Source organism: Rhinichthys klamathensis, unplaced genomic scaffold (assembly GCF_029890125.1).
Source record: "Rhinichthys klamathensis goyatoka isolate OS25496 unplaced genomic scaffold, OSU_Roscu_1.1 h1tg000376l_1, whole genome shotgun sequence".
Lineage (NCBI taxonomy): Eukaryota > Metazoa > Chordata > Actinopteri > Cypriniformes > Leuciscidae > Rhinichthys > Rhinichthys klamathensis.
The window spans coordinates 563240-586803 of record NW_026606883.1 but is presented as its reverse complement, the minus strand read 5'-3'; the positions used below and the strand labels follow the sequence as shown (position 1 = coordinate 586803).

General features: G+C 37.2%; 2 protein-coding genes across 10 annotated transcripts in view; both read right to left on the bottom strand.

Moving 5' to 3' along the window:
- Window positions 1–8062, bottom strand: part of baiap2b (BAR/IMD domain containing adaptor protein 2b) — a 56760-nt gene extending 48698 nt beyond the window's left edge. For 4 of the 9 annotated variants that reach the window (XM_056233715.1, XM_056233716.1, XM_056233717.1 and 1 more), the window contains exon 1: window positions 7834–8061. In XM_056233715.1, the coding sequence (XP_056089690.1) occupies window positions 7834–7905 (72 nt within the window). In that variant the 5' untranslated portion in view covers window positions 7906–8061. Of the gene's footprint in view, window positions 1–7833 lie in introns of all 9 variants that reach the window. The other 5 variants (XM_056233719.1, XM_056233723.1, XM_056233722.1 and 2 more) reach the window with 3 other exon arrangements.
- A 10388-nt stretch (window positions 8063–18450) lies between these two features.
- chmp6b (charged multivesicular body protein 6b) lies at window positions 18451–23244 on the bottom strand. Its single transcript, XM_056233737.1, has 8 exons — window positions 23010–23244; window positions 20769–20878; window positions 20575–20662; window positions 20343–20429; window positions 20168–20233; window positions 19320–19400; window positions 19152–19221; window positions 18451–19067 (listed from the first exon to the last, which is right to left on the bottom strand). Exons 1-8 carry the CDS (start codon window positions 23070–23072, stop codon window positions 19012–19014), a joined length of 621 nt encoding a protein of 206 aa, XP_056089712.1. The 5' UTR covers window positions 23073–23244; the 3' UTR covers window positions 18451–19011.
- Between the last annotated feature and the right edge of the window lie 320 nt (window positions 23245–23564).

Here is a 23564-nt window from a genome sequence, read left to right as displayed (position 1 = left end):
TCTATCTATCTATCTATCTATCTATCTATCTATCTATCTATCTATCTATCTATCTATCTATCGTATACTTACATATCTTGTTCTGTCCTAAGTCGGAAATACATGATAATTCACCCTATGTATTTATAAAAAGCATGTTAATGACTTTATTGTAACTAAAATCATATTTTTTTTATTTTTTTTACCTTCTAATTCTTAATCATAATGTCACAACTCGATCTTCCGGTGAAACAACAGACTTCTCTCTGGTGACTGAGTATTACAATCAACTACAAGCTCGCATTCAGCCGATTCTCCATCCAATCAACAATAGATGTAAAGAAGTCTGAACCTAGTTTTGTCTTTTTAGATTTCTTTCGAATGTATGTCACAATACTGAACAAAAGATCTAGTGTTATGTCCATTTCATCACGACTTTGAAGGATTGGAATTTATCAATTTACTTCCTAAAAACAATCAGACTCTCTGTGGCTCCTCACACACATACACACACACTCCTAGCTTCAAGACAACACTGACTCCAGATCAGTTTTACCATTTTATTACACTACGACACTAACAGCAAGAGTATGCGGCCCTGATATGGGATATCTTCCCTCCAGCTTCCCACATGGACAAAGATCTTTCCGTGTCCACTGCGGATGCTGCATGTCATTTAGTTACAGCTGTCTCACTCCTACAAGCCGCCCTGGCGCTCATCTTACCAATTTCCATTTCAGATGAGCCCCTGTCTGTGTACGTGCGTGGGTGTATGTGTGCCTGTGCGAGTTCACCGTGAACATCAGCACTGCGTGTGCATCCCACTTCAGAGTGAGCTTGGAGAGGTGAGATAGAGAGAGAATGACTTCCTTGCCCATATATGGTTGTGTCGGAATTCCCCCGCATTACTCTCTGCTACAGTGTATTCCTATTCCCTGCACGTTTGGATCATACCATCTGATCGCAGCAGGAGGGGGAGTTTGTGCAGCTAGAGCTCATTACCTTTGACTGATGGAACACTGTGTCCCCCTTTGTTCCATCACCTTAATTCATTCACAGAATCGCCAATGAGAAATTAATGAATCGCAATTTCAATTTCAGTGCAAGGAGACAATGATGAATACGACTGAGATGCATGCGCTGGTACATGTGCCTATGTATAATAAATGTATATAATGGGGGCTGTGTGTGGGTGGGTTCAAGCACACGGACACGGTTTTGTCTTCCTGCTGATGTACCCTCTCGTGAGATCTCGGTTGAAATGTCACTGCAAAGATTCCAGCATTTCCCAATTATCTCCTCCTGTCTCAAACACACACATATGCGTCAAATCATTCCTCTTCCATTCACCTTCAATCAATGTCTCTTATTCTATTATTTTCCCCCGCTTGCACTCTGACTGTTAAAGACACGATAATCAAAAGGAAAAAAAAGAAATTATATTTTGCAATGAATAAAAGAAAGCATATTTTAGGTTGAGATTTAATAATAATTTATCTTTATTTAATAATATATTTTTTCAGTATAGTATTTTAAAATTTTCAAAAAAGAAATTGCACTACAATAGGCTACCTAGAATTGGAAGTAATGGTATGCGAAATATAATTTCTTTTTTTTTTATGGGTGAAATATAAGATGAATATTCCCAGACATTCCTTGAGAATTTACATTCACTCTGTTAGACTGCTACCACATCACTTGCAGTGCAGATTTTCATTTTTTTCGGATGATCAAGACAAATATAGAATATCTTCACTGTAACCTACACATTTGTGCAGGTTGGAGAGGTATCAAGGATATTTGATGCAGGATATCCCTGGATCAAGGATATTTTAATAGGTTTCTCTCATTCCTTGCCAATTCCATCCTCCATCCTAAAACCACTCTGCCTGGCAGGCATGACAGTAGTATATTTGCCCTGCTGTCCATTCATAACAGGCATGACAGAAACAGACTCCTCTTTACAATATCCATCATGGCTGCCAAAGGACAACATTAGCCCATGGAGTGGAATAAGGGGGGCGGAGCCAAAATATTGTCACAAGCAGATCACCTTTGGGTTTGAGACAAAGATATCACAGCCTTGTGATTAAATGTCAAAAGAGATGTGTTCATACAAACTGTAAGGCATGGGAGTGGGCTCTTTCAGTAAGAAACAGTTTGCAAAGACCACCGCTAATCTTCTTTAGAAAATTATAAATCTAGTTATGCTAAAATAGTTACTTTGCAGATCTGTCTAAGCAATGTGTACCATTAGATATTTTCTATCAATAAATCTGGAGTGGATTTCAAACTTCAAGCTGCTGAGATACAAACAATTATAAAAGAATTCATTAGAGCACACAGATGTCTCTGTTTAGTGCTCCAGGAGTATATCTGTGTGATTTGTTTGAAGTACAAAAACATTTTGTGCCTATGAGAACATGATAATCTGATGATGCGCTGCTGGCAAAATAAAATCTTTTCCTCCTCTTTTTCTCATTCACTCTTACATCATCACTGACATTCAAACAGCTGGCCAGCCTCTCACCTACAAATCACACAGAGACAACAGTGCAGTCTCTCTCTCTCCATCTGGATGCACACATAAAACTATTTAATACCTTCGCTTTATAACCATAAGACATATATGTGTCTAGCTATATTTAGAAGAAAACCAATACATTCACAGTCAATCTACTGTAAAAACATATTTTCAACGTAGAAAAGCAACAACACAGGTACTGTGTACTGTGGTGTTCGGCTTTAGCCAAGAGTCCAAAAAGCAGGACATAAATTAATCATTAAAACATGGCATTATGATGTAAGGCAGTACATTCATAATGTGCCCATCTGTAAATACCAGGTTTTTGCATAAAGTCATAAGCTTTGCCCTTTTCAGAAGCTTTCGTGATCTACTTGTCTCAACTAAGAATCCCATTCCCTTCAGAGGTACCGCAGGCACAGACAGTCAAAAAACACAAACGCAAACACACAGTCCAACAGCTTTCGACCAACATGCTGTTAAGCTACCATCTGTCTTCTATCTGACAGCTTACAACACAAAAACAAACAAAAAATTTTTTTTAATGACATCTATATTCTTTTAAGGCTCTCCAGATGACTTGGAGTAAGATAAGAGGAAAAGTTGAAACTAGGACTGCTTATATAATGCCAAAGGGATGCATACTGTGCCACTCTAATTGCTAAGCATATGAAATGGGTAATCAAAACAGAGAGAAAACCCAACTGACCTCACCCAAAACTCATAGCAAGCCTATAAAGAAATCCCCGCTCCACCCTGAACATGAACACTTCATTTCATTGATAACCCACACCTAAACACAAAACAAACACACACACACACACACACACACAGATAATGTTGATTTTGGAACGAGGTAGAGATCCATCAAACAAAGGAACTTTGGGTGGATATAAGCACTGTTTCGTTGTGTTTACAAACACATTTTATACAAAGGTGATCTTTGACAGTTTTACCAGTTGTACTCTCGTGACAGTTTTCAAATTATGACAAAAATATTAGTAAATTGAACAGAATTCTAACAGAATAACTCCTTAACTTCCCATAACTCCTGTTTGGAAGTACAACATACCTCTTAAAAACAAACAACACAAGAGCATAATTCAGCCTGATATCTACATCAAAGAAGTGAAATCCAGCATGAGGCCAGTTCAAGCGTGGACATGTGGTCAGGTTGTGGGCAGTGCAGCGTGGTACGAAAGAAACAGCCCCCAATAGATGACAATATCTCTGAGGTCTGACTGTCCTACTCACCGTGGGCACACACAAAGTTGAACTCACACACAAACCCTACGCTTTGGCAGAGGCACATTCGCACAATCAGACCGTTTGGTCTGCGAGACACTACCCACACACACACACACAGAGACAGAGGCACATGCACGTACTGACACACATAATCCATTGGCCCGTGAGACACTGCCCACACACACTGGCAGATGCAAGCTGAGTCACTCGTAAGTGCAGACGGGTGGATTCGAGCTCCCTGGGTCCTGTGAGATTACTAAGCAGCTGCCTGGCGTACACACAAACATACATCGACATGCTCCCAAAATCACACATGAAGTTGGACAAAAGAAATTGCCATCAGATCCAGTTTTACATGAGACATGTTACATGGAACTCCATTGAAAGATTAGCAAATTTCCAAAAATTGGCAGGCTTGTCATTCACCAAGTTCTACACAAGCTTTGTGCCTTCTGTGTTGATTGAACAGTTTGATCATATTTTACAAACAATAGTGTGTAGTAGGCTACATCTCCATTCAAGTTTTAAAAAAGGCATTAAAAAGACAGCTATGCAGTCATGAATCTACAACAGTGTTTCTCAACTAGATTTGCTTCGGAACCCATTTACTTTGGACATTAAGTAGCAACCCGACACATTAGCTAAATTGTTTATTGTACAAAATTGAATAGGCCCAACAACTTGCAAAATGATAAACATGACATAAGCTGAATGGGAGAATTGAAAATGTCCAATAATTCAATGTAAACAAAACCATTAAAAAGAAGGTTCACTTGGACTAGAATTCTAGAAAAGTTTGTTCATGGTTTGAGGAATCGAGGATAAAGGAAGTAACCTGTACATGTTGGCATCTGTCTTATTTGCTTGTAGCAAAATACTATGCACCAAAATTAATTTTTTACCAAATTTTTTTTTTTTTACCAAAAATGATGAAATTTGGTTAATTAGGTAATTGAACTTGGTATTCTGTTCAGGGTGTCATGTTCTCAGGTGATAAATTAAACAAGTTGTATTAAAGTTCTTGGGCAATGAGCCGACTCCATATTTCAGCCAAACAATTCTTACTGTTGCTATTCTATCATCCTTTTCTGTCACGGTGAAGAGCGTCCACACATTGATATGTTTACCTTATCCACTTTGTGTGCACAGTATAGACACTGACACGGTCAAATGCGTCATCAGGGAAGCACTAATTAAACATCATAGTTTCGGTCAATGGTTTCAGTCCTTCCAAACTGTTTGGCCAAAAGGGAAAATTAACTTTTTTCTTTTTTTTTTTGCTCTTTCTGCCAAATATTTTAAGTTGCCAAAATTTCAGTGCATCACTACAAAATACTGTAGAGTTTATGTATCCAACAACACAAGATACATAAGATAACGTTACATTGCATCTTTTTGAATTTAACAAGGTTTTGCCATGCTGTCTGTCATAAAACAGACCTGGGCCCTAATTCTGGATCACGACCCCCCAGTTGAGAATCACTGAAGTGAAAGATGATGCCGGATAATGTCAAATGGCCCACTACTTTGTTCTTCTATCTGTGAGTGCAGTTTACTGCTCCACTGCATCCGCATCTCTTTATTTCTTATAATAGAGAACCCCACTGCGGCCTCACAATACCCATAATTATACAAATCACAGAGACTAAAGAAGCCAAGAGACCCAATGAGGAATGAATATTCTCCCACTTAAAGTCTGAAAGGACAAAACAACCTCAATACAATATCTAAAGGTAACACTGGTCATGACTTGAGTTCCCACTTCTCACCGCTCATTTGTATTATATGAGCGGTGAGAATAAATGCTACAGGATATCGAATTAATGATATAATGAGGGTTAAAGTCATTATTCTTGGAGATAATTACTTTCCAAAGTGTCTTTTTGAAGTAGTCAATTTTATAAATTATGACTTCATCCTGCTTAAAATCATCCCATCTATGAGAACGTTGGTAATGCGTAAGCTTGATGTCTTTAGTTAATCCTGAAACAATCAATCAAGTACAATCAAGCAGAAAACAAAATGTCGAAATTTTCATCAAGGGTCATAATAAAAACATTGGAGATGGTTTCACTGTAAATACTCTGAAACTTCTGCCATCGACAAGAAGATAATACTAATGCATGCAAAATAATCCTGAAGGAGGATTACGTGGTCAAGAAACGTCCAGTTATTAAACTAAAGCTTTTCTTTTGGCCGGTTACACAACTTCTCCAAGCTCAGTGAAAAATGTATCTCCATTAGTAAGACTTACAGTACAAGAGAAATAACTACCTCCTTTAGGACCCGAGATATTATCATGACCTCATTTTGACCAAGTTAGAGCAACTTTCCTGTTTGTTCACATACTGTTTGCTGCAGGTTGTCATTTCCTCATAAGCACACATGTACATGTGACTAATCATGTTTTTTCCAAAGCCTGCAATTAAAAATACCATACATATCCAACCACAGGAAACAAGAATCCTAATGGTAACGAGTCAGCTCTGCAAAAAAGTCACCTACTATTAGAGATGACTGATATCCAAGAGAGTGCTAAAAATGCATTTTGTACACTTTGTGTATATATTACTATATATCATCTAATATGAAAAATGACATAACATGCAGTTTGACATACATAGTTAATCTAAACCTATTTACTATTGATGTTTGTTCACACTACTCACTACTATACAAAAAAATATATTTTTTCCTAATTTTGATATAATAATTACCATATACATAAACATATTATGACATCATATTATTTACTATTTGTTAATTTCAAAATTAATGTCACACTGCAGGACTATTTAACTGTAAAAAGGTAAAAAAAAAAAAAAAAAAAAAAAGTAAAAGGTGATTTAAAAAGAAGAAAACCTTGCTATTGTGAAGGCTTTTGTATACCCATGGACGAAATGTAGCCTACTACATATGCCGTGACGCCTTATTTTCACATATCACATTAAAATATTGGTATTAAAAAAGGTGCACTTGCAACATGGTTTCAGGCAAAAAATATTCTGCACAGTTTTCCTCTGAACCCAAAGAAAAGTTAAAAGTTCAGAAAAATGCCATCCTTGCCCAAGTAATAATAGTGTCCCTTCCTTCTCTAGCCAAGGATATTAGCTCCATGGGTTGGAATTAACAGCCTAAACATTAAAGTCCCTTAACAGATGTCCGCAGGATTGGACTAACACGCTTCACTGGGTCAGCCTCAGCAGCCACCAAGGTTTAGTTTGGTGAGTCAGGTGGTTTCAAAGAGGTACGCTACAACAGACATGAGCTCCACCAGGGAAAAGCTGGCAGAGAAAATAAGCAAATGTACGTTCGTATCGCATGCGCGTGCCGTGGGGATCCATGGATGTGCATTAGTCGCTCTTTCCTGTTGGGACTCAGATATGCTCCATCTGTTTTACACAATCAGCTTCATACCACTTTATAAACCGAAAACTCATTTAGAGCAAAACAGTGCAAGTTACAAACAGTGCAAACATTAACATATTAAGCTTTTCACAAATTCCAAACATGAAAGAACAACAACACTAGAGGAAAATATGCTCTTCACATTCAAGTGATGAAATCTAACAATATCACCCGAAACTCACTTGTCTCCCAGCAGTGAGATGACAGGTTCAAGTATTTGGCTAAACTGGTTCTACACTGAAACCAGATATTTCTGCCTTTAAGTACATGAGCCTCCACTCTGCATCATTTAAAGGAATAGTTCACTAATATGATTTCTGTCACAATCAAGTCTCAGTCACTATTCACTTTCATTGTAAAAGATGCTAGTGAATAGTGACTGAGGCTGTCAGTCCCTCACGATCTCTATTTGGGTCCCAGAATTGAAAGTGACAGGTTTGGAACAACATGAGGATGAGTAAATGAATGTTCATTTTTGGGTGAACTGTCCCTTTAAGCAAGTTATTAATCAGCAAGTAACTTTAAAAGAGAAAACCTTTGCATTTACATTTTATATTAAGTTTACAATATGAATAAATAAATCTAACATATAATACATAAAATACAACCAATGCAGTGTAATTACAAATATAAAACTATAAATCTGCCTATATAATAATAACAGTGAAACTCACCTTATAGACATTCTCCGTTATACGGTGCACCTCATCGGTCCGGGACATTTTGGAGGCTTGAGTCAGAACCATAGACGAGAATTTTAATTTCTACTGCAGGAAAATGTTTCCGAGAAAACACAGGAGGAGGAGGAGGAGCAGGAGGAGGAAGAGGAGACACTGTATCGTTCAAACAGAGAGTGTCAGAGGCTGAGGAGGATGCGGGAGCTTTTATATGGAACTCTCTCACTGATGCCCACTAGTGATGTGTCGTTCATGAACGATTCGTTCATTTTGAACGAATCTTTAATATGACTCGGGACTACCGAGTTGTCTCAGAGAGTGATTCGTTCATTTTGTGTTGATCGCGCATGCGCATTGAGCAACATATGGTTTCTGAATCTGTACTGGAAATGATTAGTTCATCTCTCTCGAGTTCGGGTTCGGGACGGGTCCGAGTCTTTCGTTCTTCCTGTCAGTCCCATAGAGGCTATGCTGTCAGTACCGGAAAGAGTAATGATTAGTTCATCTTTCGAGTCTCGAGTTCGGGTTCGGCCGGGTCCGAGTCTTTCGTTCTTCCTGTCAGTCCCATAGAGGCTATGCTGTCAGTACCGGAAAGAGTAATGATTAGTTCATCTTCTGAGTCTTCGGGTTTGAGTCCTTCGTTCTTTTGTCACGTGACGTGTCACCGTATTGAATGGCCTACTAATTCACAACCTTTTTACAAACAAGCACGTAGTTAATGTATAATATAATAGTAGTTAATTAATGTATAATGCTATAATAAAACACACCACAGACGCACAAGAAACATTTAAAGAAACGGACAGGGACAATAATAAGATGGAACTTTTATTTTTCAGATAATGTTTATTTCACATATTTTGTATTTTAATTCCTAAATATAAAACAATATACATTCAGACGCAGTCAATAATACGAATCTAATATTGTATTTGATGCGAGATACCAGCGGTCACGTGACAAAAGAACGAAGGACTCAAACCCGAAGACTCGAGGAAAATGAACTAATCATTACTCTTTCCGGTACTGACAGCATAGCCTCTATGGGACTGACAGGAAGAACGAAAGACTCGGACCCGGCCGAACCCGAACTCGAGACTCGAAAGATGAACTAATCATTACTCTTTCCGGCCCTGCTGTATCACACACGGCACGGCCCAGCAGACAGATCAGAGTCAGACACTGACGAGTCGACAACTAACGTCTCGAGACACAAGAGGAGGAGAACAAACCTGATAAATATGAAGTTGCAAAGGAAAGAACGTCTCGGATGAGGAGGTGAGGTGAACTAACAGAATCAGACTGCAATAGCCTGAACTTAAAACCCAACAACTAATCAATTCATAAAAATTTCGGTTTCTTATAATTTGGCTTTGGCTGCATTACCCTATAATTTATTTTTATTCTTTTTACAAATGTAATCAACATTTTCGTAAGTTCTAGATGTGTTGGGATATTTAACATGCCATTTTAATTATATTATGCTGAAATGAACGAAATGACTCGAAAAAAGATTCGTTCATTTTGCTGAACGAGACTCAAAGATCCGAGTCAGTAAAATGATCCGAACTTCCCACTACTAATGCCCACGCGCAGCCGCCGGAGTGGCGGGAATCCACCGTACGCGTTCATCCTCGTCACTGGAACTGCGCTTGATATTCCAACGGACTCCGCCTCTCCTCTTCACCTTCTACGCTGCGAATGCGGCGCGGTGCGACAAAAGAGCTTTCTTTCTTGGTTATAACAGAAGCGTTCGCGTTACTACATAACGCGGGTAGTGAAAGAGCTGCAGTCAGATGTGTGACCATTTATTACAACATTACGTCGCGTGCTTGCAAAGAGTGTAAACTGTTATCATAATTGCAGCGTTCATGTTTGGCGCGTCGTTACCGCTGTGTAGAGGGGTGCCAGGAACAGTCTGTCCTTTGGATGTGGATACCATAGCTATGTTCAAAATCGCCCCCCTATACCCTATTTCATTATAGGCAAGGAGTGAATAAAAACGGCTGCCGCTTTTGCATAGTTTGTTTTTGCCGTTTAATAATCATTTGAAACTTGGAAGCTTTAATGAAGATCTATATTGAACTCTCTCATGGAAACTATCATGTGTAAACCAATTAAACAATTTAATAATCAATTAAAAAGGAAATTAATAATACCTGCATGATATTAGGCTAGCATAAACATGGGCAGCATTCCGAAATCGCGTACTTCCTTGCTATATAGTAGGCGAAAAGCAGTATGTGACAAAATAAGATGCCCGAATTCACTCATAAAAGACTTGGCAAAGAGTAGTACGCGGATGCCTTACTTCCGGCGAGATTCTGATGTGTGCGATGGACACTTTACTATACCATGAGGCCAGGGGAGAGGATCTATAAATTGCAGTGAAGCGACGCTGGTAGGTCACATGATAATGACAACATGGTGAATGCAGTAGGCTACGTCCAGTTATATTCATCATACTACACAAATTCATACTATAGAACGTGAAGTACTTATTCAAAACAAGTACCTCAAGAGACAATGCGATTTTGGACCCGACCGTCACAGTGCATTATGGGTATTCTTTAGCCGTTGAGTGTAGGCGACATCGGTTATGCACTCGTTATTGCGGTGCATTATGGGATGAGTGCACTCGAGAACGTCCACTATGATTTTTGGACACCACTACAAATGACTGTCCCTTCAAATAGTGCCCTATTTAATGGTATAGGAGGCGATTTCAGACACAGCCCTACTTTTGAGTGGGGGGCATTTTTAATTCATTTTAATGAGCTGAATCTTTGAACGTTTGAAACCTCCTAAAAAGACACTGACCCTTTTTCATGGCGACATGCAAGTGTGTGAAATGAGCAAGTCATTGCATCATTAATTTTTAGCAAAAGTTGTGTTCGACTTGAAGCGGCGCTACTATACCGATCGATCAGTATATGACAAAGTACTAGATCTCATGGTACTTTCGGCCTGCGCCGCCGCAGCGCTACTTCAAGTCGAACACAACTTTTGCTTTAAACAAAAAAAGAGTTCAAACAATTTGTTCGCTTAAAATGTGTATGTCAGGTTACATTTGTAATTATGATTAACACAAAATAGTTAGGGGAAATAAACGTTTGACAAGTTGATGTATTGTTTTGTATGTTTTTCGATACCTAAAGGCAGAATATAAGATGAAAAAGTTTGTTATTTTCAGTACTCACTGAAAACTGCTCCTCCCCCAAACGAATCGCTTGACGTCATAAGAGGGAGTGAAAACTTTCGCTGAGAAAGTGAGTTTGTGAGCTGTGTTGATAATTGTACGAGTGATAGAGCGAGAGAATAAGTGATTAGGACATTTATTTATTTAGTTAGTTATTTAAGTTAGGTAGTTAGTTAGGTATACACAGGCGTATTTTCACGATGGTGAATTACTGCGTTTGTGCTGGGTGCAAAAACACTGTTAAAACCGGTCACAGAGTCCACTTTTTCCCAAAAAGCAGGTCTGTGTTCCGTGCCTGAGTCAACTTTGTTCGGACCAAACGCGCTGACTTCAGTGCTGCTTCGGTATCCAAGACTTCGGTCATTTGCGGCGCACATTTCTTCCAGTTTTTATGTTTCCACTGTTAGATCGCGCCCGCGCCTCTCTCTCTCTCTATCTAATTAATTTGCACGTGAGTTTTATTTATTTTTATACCGTGTATATTCATGCACCGAACCGTGATGCCCGTAGCTTTCAGTTCAATACGAATACATGCACGTTCCACCTCTAAGTTATGCCTATAGCCTAACGTTACTTACCAAGACACCTGACCAACTCTCCACTGGTTCTCTTCACACCAGATATTTATGTTTCTTCGATAGGAATTATTTAAATTTCTGTTTGGCTCCTCATCTGTCTCACGCCTGGGAGGCTCAAAATTGTATGGATCTCATGAAATGGCGTATGTATGACACGCCAATTCGTATTTCCATTTTTGGCGTGCTATCAACACGCATAATCGCTTTTCAGCGTGTTTATCAACGCCTTTGACTTAACGTTATATTACTGTATTATGCATATATAAATATATGACCTACCCCAACCCCGTCCCTAAACCTACCCGTCACTGGGGTTAATACCATTTATGAGTCTTCTCCTACCATCCTAGGAAAAGAAATATCGCTCCACAGATGTAGATATAGATTTTGCTTCGTTTCGCTCGGACATTTAACGGCGTAGACATACACGCGGAATCACTCGGACATTTAATGGCGTAGACATACACGCAAAAGATTTCGGCGTGGACATACACGCGGATATTTCAAAATGCGTATAGATAACACGCCACTTGAATTGAAAGTGGCGTGTATGTTTACGCAAAGTCATGATGTCATGTTGGTTTGAGGGGGATTTTGGATCTCCTTAGACTCAAAACTCTCCATACTTCAATAGAACTTTTTGGCACGTCTCCCTCTTCTGACGTCACAGCTCAGCTGTGTTTTAAAAATATGATCTTGACAGAAATGGCTATAAAGCTTACTATAGGGCAATTACAGTAATAATTTTAATGATAATTACATTTTCACTCAGACATCTAAGTTTTTAAAAAATGGATCTTTAGAACAAATCGTATTGTGAAAAACGTCATACAAATAAATTTAATTTGAAATGAGACGACGACGAGACAATGCTAAAATGAAATTTGACATTGTCAGTTAGAAAAAACGTCACAGATTTTTTATTATTTTATGAACGAGCTATTGGAGTCATTTAATCATGGATTTTTGAGTAAAAATGAGAAATCTATCTCTAAATTTATGAGTTAGATGAGGATTTTTTCTGTTTTGAGAAACATTTGCTTTAGCCTATATTCCCAGAATCAAGCGTCATGACTACATCACTCATAGTACAACTATCACCCAAGGACTGGAGGAGGATCAGATGAGATGAGTACAGTAGTGGGCACTGCGCAATTCATGCGTGGGTCTGTGCGTGTGATGTAGGCAGGGATTCCTTTTGTATCCCTCAGCAGCAGCTTCTACCCACACCACCAACACACAGTTTTTCCCTGCTGCACTCTCCCTCTCTCTATATCTTAGAGAACTACAACTACACAAACCAAGAATAAAACCTCATATTCAGGATTTAGAGCAACTGATGAGATAATTTAAGACCTAAAAATCTTACAAGAATATTTCTATATAGCCTAAATCAAAATTTGTCATTTTTTTAGGTCAAAACACATTTATTTATTTAGTGCTTTATTTTTAGTTTTAAAAATAAACAGTGTCAAAGTTGAAAATTATTTTTTCTTTTAATTATTATTATTTAAGTATTATTTTCTTTTAATTCTGCTGTTCTGTAAAGCACTTTGGTCAGCCAGTGGCTGTTCTAAAATGTGCTGTATAAATAAAATGAACTTGAACTTGAAAAGGTTATCAATTATGTATCAATTTCACTTTCAACTATTAAGCAGCTCTACAGCAGACAATTGGGTTATTATTCAGCTCAATTCAGTTCAAGTTTTTGTGTTTTCATCCGATAATATTTTCTGAATATTAATTGTGTATAAGCCTGGCAATAGACAAAGATGATTGCTAGATTAAGCCAATATTTTGGGTTATTTTAATCCAAATAAAACAACTGTTATGTGGCTATAATAATTTTAATGTTGGATCATGTAAACATGTTCGAAATATCCACTGTCAATGAACATTTATTCATAAATTAATTTTAAAATAATAATATGTTAAAAAAAAATCAAGCTATTAAAAGAAAATACATTTTGTAGACCAAGGGAAAGGTGGTATTTTTCTTTATATTTTTCTTTCTTTATAAACTTTTAAAGTATCATAGTGTACATTTTGCAATTGATTGTAGTATTATGTTATCAATAAGGACATGAATAATAATTCATTGGTTGTTCTTTTGCTGTCAAAAATAACCAGAATAACAGCCAAAAAGTTGTAAAACGTCAGCGTAAATAAATAAATATATCAACGTTCAACAAGGAAAGGAGCTTGCACACATAATAATAGAAAATGCCTTATACAAAAAAAAATTTGGCCTGTAAATAAAGTTTTTTGTGTGTGTGTGTGTAAGAAATGTTCTACTATTATGTCTGCAAGCTCCTTTCTGAACTTTGTATAGCATGTATTGCTGCCATAGTGTTGGGGGAAACACATTACAAGTAACAAGTTATGTAGTTCTAGACTAAATATGAGCAGCATGCAGTTACGCATCTCACTTGCACAAATACAGATTCAGTATTGAATGAAAACACAGATTATGCAAACATGCAATAATTAAATATGTTAACACAAAATATACTTTATGTATTTAATCTTACTTTATTAAAGGGGACATAACACACACAGTCTCTGTCAATCTCATGTTAATCTTCTTGAGTACATGATTGTTATTAAACAATCATGATTTATGTATTTATTTAACATGTATGTTTGCATTAAAAGTAAGGAGAATGAGCCAAATGAAGATAAATATGCGTTCTGAAGACTGACGTGTTTATTGAACCAATCAGATAAGAGTAAATCGAGTGTCAGCGAGAGCTCATCTGATTGGCTGCATGATGAAGGTGGACCCGCCCTCCTCTTCGCGCTTGCAAAACTCATTCAGTGAGAGAATCGTGCCAAAATTGGAAGCACAGGTAAAAGAAAGACGCAACTGTACAAATCGGGTTATTTCTAATTTCGGGAACTTTTTTGCCGCATGTACACAATAAGTCATTTAGACATTTGCAACAGTTTATTTATTTACACAAAGTTTGATTTTACGCGATCAATCTGTTTTGCAGTCCCTGACTCTGTTGTTTTCAGTTGCAAATAGCTGTTCACAGGCTTGCAATGCTTTTGGCCGCATTTGTGCGCAAAAACCATGCCAAAAGTGTAAGCGCGGAAAAATGGAAGTCAGAAGAATACAGATCCTATTTATTTTGCCTTAGCATGAAGCTGCAGTTTCACAATACATGTATTACACTTACCAATAACAGTAAAATGCTGGAAATATTTTTTTCTCACACTTGATATGCGATTTACACGCTTACAAATCTTCTCTTGCACACGCAAATTTAATTTACGCTTGCAATCTTAAGTACACTTTCACAAATCTTACCCTGCGCACGCGATTCTTTTAGGCATCATTTTACCTTCATATTGGTTAAATTGAAGATTTCGTGGTCTAAAAACAAAATGACAGCGCTACCGACGGATTCCGTAACCCGAACGAAGTTGATTGGCATTGCTCTGGCTCCTCTTCCAGGAGAAGTCCCCATATAAGGAATTCCGTCCTTTATGATGTCATACAGGGCCATACTCGAAAAAAACCTCTCCGAAACGTACACGAATACTGAAGGAGTGTTTTTAGCACAGAAATACTCCGTCATACGCCCAACTAATTTTTTTGAAACTTTGGCCATGTTTAGCATGAGAATCCAACTCTTTAACAGTGTAAATGAGTAAGAATGCATGAAATAGCATTAGACATCCCCTTTAAGCAATGTCTTTAGCTGCCAACCTTCGAAGATCCAATTCAACCATAATAATAAGCAAAAATGTCTTTAGTTAAACATCACAATTTTTGTTTCATTTCCTGCATCATATTCTTCTGCAATCCAGAATGGCGAACAGCTGAAAGGTTTGAGATGCACCCTCTACCCTACAGGAGTGAATTTGCACTTTTTTCAGTCTGAGGCTTATTCATTTAACTTTTGCTGTTAAAGCAGCACTAAGTAGGAATTCCGTTTTTGTCAAACAGCGACCCCTAGAGTCGCTGTGGAGTACTTGTACTGTTGTGAATAGCACTAGAGCCAATAGAGATGGCTCGCACTCACGGCCGGATCCCCTCCCCCTGTACACCGGTACCTGTTCAATAGGATGGACGCAGTAACGAGTGGAAATAAGGTATGGCCCCTTTAAGAGCTGCGCGCGCCCAAGGGTTATTTCTGTTTGATGCTCATTTTATCAGAATTTTATCAGATCTGTTTTTTGCCGTAAAGCAATTCGTTACCTCGCGAGACCTGATATCACGCGATACTTCCTAACACTGAGGCCGGCGGCTCGCCGGCCCAAAGTTGCAAGGGTGGTTTTGCGGCTCACAGGCACCAGGGGGGTACGAGACGACCACCAGTCAACACGAAATCAGTAATATAAACATTACAATGACTCCAAAGCTGTTCGGTTAAGGTAAAAAAGTTACTTAGTTCACCTTTAAAAGGGCCTTTGCATTAGCCAATAATAGAACATTTGTGTTTTTGTTATTAAATAACAAGCAAGCAAGCAAGCCCAGCCCAGGTGAGAAAAAATAACGCAAAAGTAACATAACACATTACTTTCCATAAAAAGTAACTAAGTAACGCATTACTTTTTTACGCAATATTGTGACGCATTACTTATAAAAGTAACTTTCCCCAACACTGTATTATAGTAAAAGATGTGTGCATCCATTCATGAGTATTCCAATAGGATTATACAGTAATATTAACCACAAGATTTGGACCTTAATCAAAAAAATGATTTCCATGTGAACGTGGCCACACACTATGATGGTAATGGCCCTGACAACACCTTTTACAGCTGTTCTGATGGAAAAGCATTCAAATTGTAGTTCAAACTGTGTTGTTGCACACCTGTATGTAATTTTCTAATTAACCCCAAGACCTTGATTACTTAGATTGTGTTGCTTACAATTGGAACTAAATTTCACAGGAAGGTAGATCCCGAAGAGCCAGACTGAGTTCCTGTGTTTCCCTGTTTTAAAGGTCAAGCGAGAGAGTAAACTGCATTTGGTGTGCGACGCTTCTTGGTTGCAAAGGTCAATAAATTGAATCTGATACAATGGACAATTTCCTTTCTTTTGTTTCTTTTTCAGTTAGTTGCATATACACAGCTCATGAAGGTTCATGGGAAATGCGGATAACATTAGAGATGCTTCTGTCTAGAGGCCACATCGATTGATTTCACATCACAGTGGAAGTCTTATCTACTGGACCTATCAAGACTGAATGTAAAGGGTAAATAAAAAGCAAAACAGAGATCAATACAGACAGCTAAAACCAGCATCTCTTCAAAACAGCTCTGATTAAGGGAACATTTTAAATGTGGAATGAGAAAAGGCCAAATGTTATTTAATTAAGATACAATAAAGTTAGAAGCTGCTTCATATTCAAATATAGACTTTAAAGTAAAAAAGGAAGGAGTTAAAATTGTGTAGGAGTCCTATAACTCATTATACATATCAGCTTTTTCTGTTTCTAGGAAACCCAGTTTCTGTCTTTACTGCACATTATTCACACCCCCATATGTTTACTGATCAAAGTCCGTTGTCTGACAGTGTAACAGTATGAAACTACTTCACATTGAGCTCTGGTGGAGCCATTCAGACTCGTGGGGCAGCCGCCCACTCCCATAATGCTTTGTGTCAGGCGAGATAAGAGCAGCCCCACACAGCTCCAACTGCCTGGTTCCAGACAATGGACTTCCAACAAAGCAATACAGGTACTTGGTTTTAGGTCAATACCTTTCAAACAATGGTCTAACTTAAGCTTGCTCAAGAAAATCTGCACTCTACTGGAACAGGCTGTAACATGAAATGCATTTGCAGTAAATCTAAATTATTTAGTTAAAAAACAGTTCTTTGATTTTTGATTGCAGACTTTATCTTGGCAAATCTGAGCTGAGTTTGAGATTTATTGTCTTTGTATTCTCAGAAGAAAAATCAGGGATGCTTGAGTTTTCAACAAACATCTCAATTTGATGTCAATGCTGCGTCTAGTTATATATAATGTAGACATACTGTGTACACTACTATGCAAACATTTTTGGCTTTTTAAAAAATAAATTACGTTTTATTCTGCAAGGAAGCATTAAATTGATTTAAAAATAATTAAAAGAGTAATAGCTGTTGAAAATTCAGCTTTGCCACAGGAACAAATCTTATTTTAAAATATATTAAAATAGAAACCAGGTATTTTAAATTGTTATATTATTTCATGTGACTGTTTTTACTGTATTTTTTAGCAAATAAATGCAGTCTTGGTGAACTTATAAGACTTCTTTTAAAAACATGTAAAAAAAAAAAAAAATTCTAACCATACATTGCCCACATTTTGAAAGGTAGTTTATATGCAAATATAATAAAGACATCTCATTTGTGTACTTTTGTTTCTATAATTAAGATGTGATATATCTGAGACCATTTGGGGTAATGCATGATAACTACCTGCAGTAGCACAGCCTTGTAGCAAACATGCCTTGCATAATACTGCTGCCTAGTGGCTGCTACATATACATGCCTTTTCCTGCAGGGAGTGCAGGCACAGCAGTGATGAAAAATTATTACATAAAATCCATTGTTGCATATTTACAAAATGAAACGAGGAAGAATGTACTTAATGAACAGCAAATTCATAGTACAGTAAAAGAGGGCTAACTTGGGAAAATTTGAGTTTAAATAAATAAGTGTGTTAATCATAAACAAAAAGGACAATGTGATTATTTTTGCTTCTAGGCCTACAACATGTCCTTGTATCTTATGCATGTATACTTCATAAAAACAAAACACTGTGGGTACAGCATAATGCAATGACTCTGAACAGAAGTGGTTTTGACTTTAAAATTACATTTCTGTTGTAGTATACCTGCATTTTCCCTCAAGGATGTTTATTTATCAATCTATAAATCAGTTTTAACTACTTCTTAAGCCAGGCTTGTCATAGTTTAGTTTTTAATGACATCTTACAGCACAGTGAAAATTTTGTAAAAGTTTATGCTCATAATGGAAACGCTTCAGGTTTATTTTCTTTGTGACAAAACATGGCGTACTAAAGTTTGGGAACCATTTTTAACAGAGATTGTTATAATAAAAGTAATGCATGCATTAAAAAGTGACAAGCTTAGACATGATATGCCTTTGATATATAATTGAAAGATCAGACAAAACTGTAGGGTGATTAGAAAGACCAGGCACTGTTAAGAGTGATCTTCAGAATGATCATCTTACTAAACTAAATGGCATACAGTATGCTGCTGTGTATATACAATTTTAAAAAATGGCATTGATGTAGGGTCTTCAACATGTATGAGGAGGAGGACTGTTAATCACTCCTCAGAGTTTTGTTTAGGATGAGCCCTAGGGGTCTCCAGTGGGATGGCTCGAGAGAAGACATGGAGGTACGGATGTACAGATGGACAGATCTTTATTTACACTGCCACCATTTCTCGCTCTGGTTTCTTTTTCGCCCTCTCCTTCTCCCGCACTGAAACATTACAAACATGTTTTCTAAGCATTTGCATACTGCGCACTTTATGCATAGTACAGAAAAAGAGAAGAAAACACAGACCTGGCTCTTGCTCTGGAACCTCTGGTAGTTCTTCATCAGGCACCTCAGGAAGTTCAAGGTCAGCATCTCCCTGAGCACAAACAGGAAATGTATAAGGTAGATGAAAAAAAAACAGCAGCTGACACAACATCAGTGACAAGGGCTGTCAGAGTGTGTTCATGTACACACCTGAGTGATGGCCTCCAGCTCTGCTAGCACAGCCTCCTCATCCTCCTGGGTCAGAGATCCCGCCAGCATATCATCAATTTGCTGCACACACACAGACAACCAGGAATGAGGGAAAAAAAACACTTGTACATCGTGCACAGTTGATTTAAATAGAAACAAGCACAAAAGAGACCCAGCGTGTCTGCGAGTGAGATCCAGCTGCCTCTCAGTTCTTCTAGATTTGAGGATGTAGCACATGTGGTGTAGAGTATAACAGATCATTATAGCCTTTTATGGCTGCTCATCTTTAGACTTTTTTCCCCATTTTGACACAAAGTTGATGTCAGTGGAAATATTTCTCTGGCATGTGCCCCTCGAAAATGAGATGTTACATCTCAAGGGGCTATCCTTTCAATAAATTCAAATTCAAATAACGATCAGTGAAAGATCATTGTGTTGCACATAACAATCTGAAGAGAAAAAGGTGTACAGTGGGAGACTTTTTCATCTAAATCTGGAAGTGTTAGGATTTAGAAACATTTAAATGTAAAAAGTTTTTTATGAGAACTGAAGAAAAATTATTATTAGGTCACAAATGAAATGTACACATTAATAAATGTGTGACATTGACCATGTGAGCGCTGAACAGATTTTAGGGCATACCAAACACATTGTATTCATTTTTCAATTCATTTTTCTACTTATAACAATATAATTAGTAATGAAAACATGCAAAAGAGAAGCATTTTTTCTCTTTGGCCCCTACTGTATATCTAAATGTATTCCAATAAAGGGTCTTATGACTTTTACTGTGGCCGGAAACTGCTTAGACTAAACTTACAAGTTAGATTATGAAAAGTAAAATGTACCTTCTGATACTCAATGGCATCATGTGTTTCATCCATGATCTTCTCCACGTCCTCTATGGACAGCATCTGGCATCAGAAAAAAAAAAATTAATAGAGATATGGCTGTACAAGTTAAATTAACCAGTACATTGTACTGAAAACGACCAATAATAACATTTCATTTCTCATTACATACCTCATGCATTTTCTTCAGGCAATCATTGCCAACTTTCAGTCCTTCAATGACTTTTATCTCTATTTGTGCAAATTCAATATCTTGTACCTGTAAAACAAAAATAGATCTGATTGTGATATGCATGAATAATGGCAGATAAATAATAATAATACAAAAATAATACAGAAAAAGATGCAACCATGTTAAAACATGTCATATCTAACATTCTCAAGGTAAGATCCGTTTTATTTACCATCCGCTCCAGGTTGCTTATCTGATTTTCAGTTTTGTTCAGTAACTGATCCTGGTAGCGTTTCTTCTTGAGGAGTAGGAGTGCTTTCCTGAACAAAAAAACACAAAATATTATAAGGAAGATTCAGTTTGTTTTAGTAAACTAGACTATACTAGTTCTACGAGTAACACGAGGAGAGACATGATCACACTCACTCTTTCTTTCCATCTTTCAATAACTGTTTGGCCAGTTGTCGCTCTTTTTCTACATGAAAAGTGATCCTCTTCTGATACTGCTTCAGTTTATCTCTCTGCTGCTTGAGTTGCTGCTCACACACAAATAATAATAAAGAAATATTAAATGAAAGCGAAAAAGTGATGATCCTATAGCAGAGCTGTTTTCTACAACATAAACTGCACTTTCATATATTGTGTGTTTATATATATATATATATATATATATATATATATATATATATATATATATATATATTGTATGTGTATATATAAACATACAATATATATATTGTATGTTTATATATATATATATATTGTATGTATATATACACTACCGTTCAAAAGTTTGGGGTCAGTGAGAATTTTATTTTTATTTTTTGGAGGAAAGAAATCAATACTTTTATTTATCAAGGAATAATTAATTTGATCGAAAGTGACAGTAAAGACATTTATAATGTTACAAAAGTCTTTTGAATAGGGCTGGGGCCGCGGGGCGGTATGGATTTTTTCTAACCGCGGTTGAAAAGCAAGATATTCCCGCGGTATAGCGGTAAACCGCTTTAAACACCCAACCCCCCGCACTCACCAGAAGGCGTTTTTTCTAGACAGACTTTGTTAAATATTTTCACCTACATCCGAAAAAAAAACGAGCACAATTTGAAAGAGTCCGATTTTCATTAAGCTGTAATTTGGCATGAACCAATCACTGAATAGATTTCCTAATTTAAGAATATTCTCAGATACATTCGCATTGAATTCATCATTTTCAGGAGAATACATTATGATGTTGAACGAAATGAAAGATGAACAGCTTTTCCAACATGTCTTAATTACAAAAATGATATTCCATATTTATGTTAACATAATATAATGTTATTTTTTATTTAATCTATGTCGATTATATGAAAAGTGAACACCATGAGTAAGATATCATAAGATGGGACATGATTTTGACCACTTTATTAAGTTTTGTTTTGTAGAAAGCCTTTCTTTAAATTAAATTTCGTTTTGTATAAATTGTATCTTAATTTTAATCACTGTTTCATTAACTAATTGCCTGGAATTATACAAATATAGCAGACATATAATCAGGACGATGTGGAAGCGATCTCTTGCGCGTGAACTGGAGCTCGTCTCATAAATGAACCGAAACTTGTGCGCCCATCGGAGACGGAGTTCACTGCTGATATTCTGAGGATACAACATAGCCAATAGGCTATACTAGGGACTTTAGCCTTTAGATATCTTTGCTGCATGCGCAGTCTCCTTTCTAGAACAGCCAAGAGCTTTCTAGCCTCGCGGCAGCAGCGCCTTGCATCGGTCATAGATCTTAAAACTGATAAAAAAATTCAAAAAACGAAAATTGATCAAAAAACGTTGGTGCGGATGGATGGCGGACAGATGATGCGTTTTGTGCTGCGGTTCCGTTGCGGATGAAATAATAATAGCCCATCCGCGCATCTCTAATACGAATGTAATGCTATGTGTCATGGAACATTGCGCTCCCCAACTCGCGAAAGGGATTTGCTCCATCTTTTGATAAGTTTTGTTTAGAAAACCTTGAATCCATGTAAGACACACTGACACTATCATTAGAAATAATCCATGTCATTAGAATCAATGAATCCATATCATTAGACACAACGTGCACACATGTGCAGGCCAATGTTTTTTTTGTTTTTTTGTTTTTTTTTGCGGTGATGACGGTGACGAGCTCAGACCCGCGGTTGGAGTCACGTGACCGCGGTATTGCGGTAATCGTCCCAGCCCTACTTTTGAACTTCCTATTCATCAAAGAATCCTAAAAAAAAAACAAAAAAAACTGTACAACTGACAGACCAACAACTGTTTCAACATTGATAATAATAATAAATGTTTCTTGAGCATCAAATCCTCATATTATACTGATTTGTGAAGGATCATTTGACACTGAAGACACTGACACTGGTGATGCTGAAAATTCAGCTTTGATCACAGGAATAAATTACACTTTACTATATATTCACACAGAAAACAGCTGATTTACACTGGAATAATATTTAATACTATAACTGATTTTTGTAGTATTTTTAATCAAATAAGCGCAGCCATGGTTAGCAGAAGAGAATTCTTTTAAAAGTATTTAAAATCGTACCGACCCCAAACTTTTGAACGGTAGTGTATATATATATATACTTCTCTCATAAGACTTATTAGCCAGTTAGCAGCTGTCTAACACACCAGCACAGCTCTGTCCTGCTCGGTCACCCGAGTTGCTTTCTTTTTTCCGAAAAGATTTCCCATGTCGATGCCGCATCCCCGCCACTATCAGTCCAGACAGGGGTGGTGTTTCTAAAATTTAGAAAATGGTAATTCCATAAGCCTCGTATGTCTGTAAGTCCATGACAGCAACACTGAATTCTGAGCTGTGGAAGAAAACAGCAACCCGGCCTACCGGAAGTTATGTACTTCAAAATAAAAGCCCCATAGAAATAACTTGTTTGATTATTATTAATAATAATTATTATTACTTCGAAATTATTACATTAATAAAATGGTTAGGTTTGCTCAGTAATGCAAATATCCCACATATCCTTACTGTTCAGTTTTAGTTATGTCGGTGCTAAATAAAAGTATGGGTTAGGGTTAGAGCTTTAGGGACTTTGACTAAGCCTAGCCTAGTTGTGTGTATATTCATACTGAGCCACACCTTTAGGTCAGCTAGCAACCAAGTTACTGATAATTCTCTAAAAAGACTTCTTAAATGCCACATTTTTATTTGTCCAAAACGTAAAA

Excerpts from the sequence above, each read along its gene's own strand:
- chmp6b (XM_056233737.1), bottom strand. The coding sequence starts at position 23,072 with ATGGGAAATCTTTTCGGAAAAAAGAAAGCAACTCGGGTGACCGAGCAG. Across the intron at positions 20,663-20,768 it reads TTGAAAGATGGAAAGAAAGA|GAAAGCACTCCTACTCCTCA; the intron begins GTGAGTGTGATC and ends TTTTTTGTTCAG. Across the intron at positions 19,222-19,319 it reads AGCTGGAGGCCATCACTCAG|GGAGATGCTGACCTTGAACT; the intron begins GTGTGTACATGA and ends GTTTGTGCTCAG.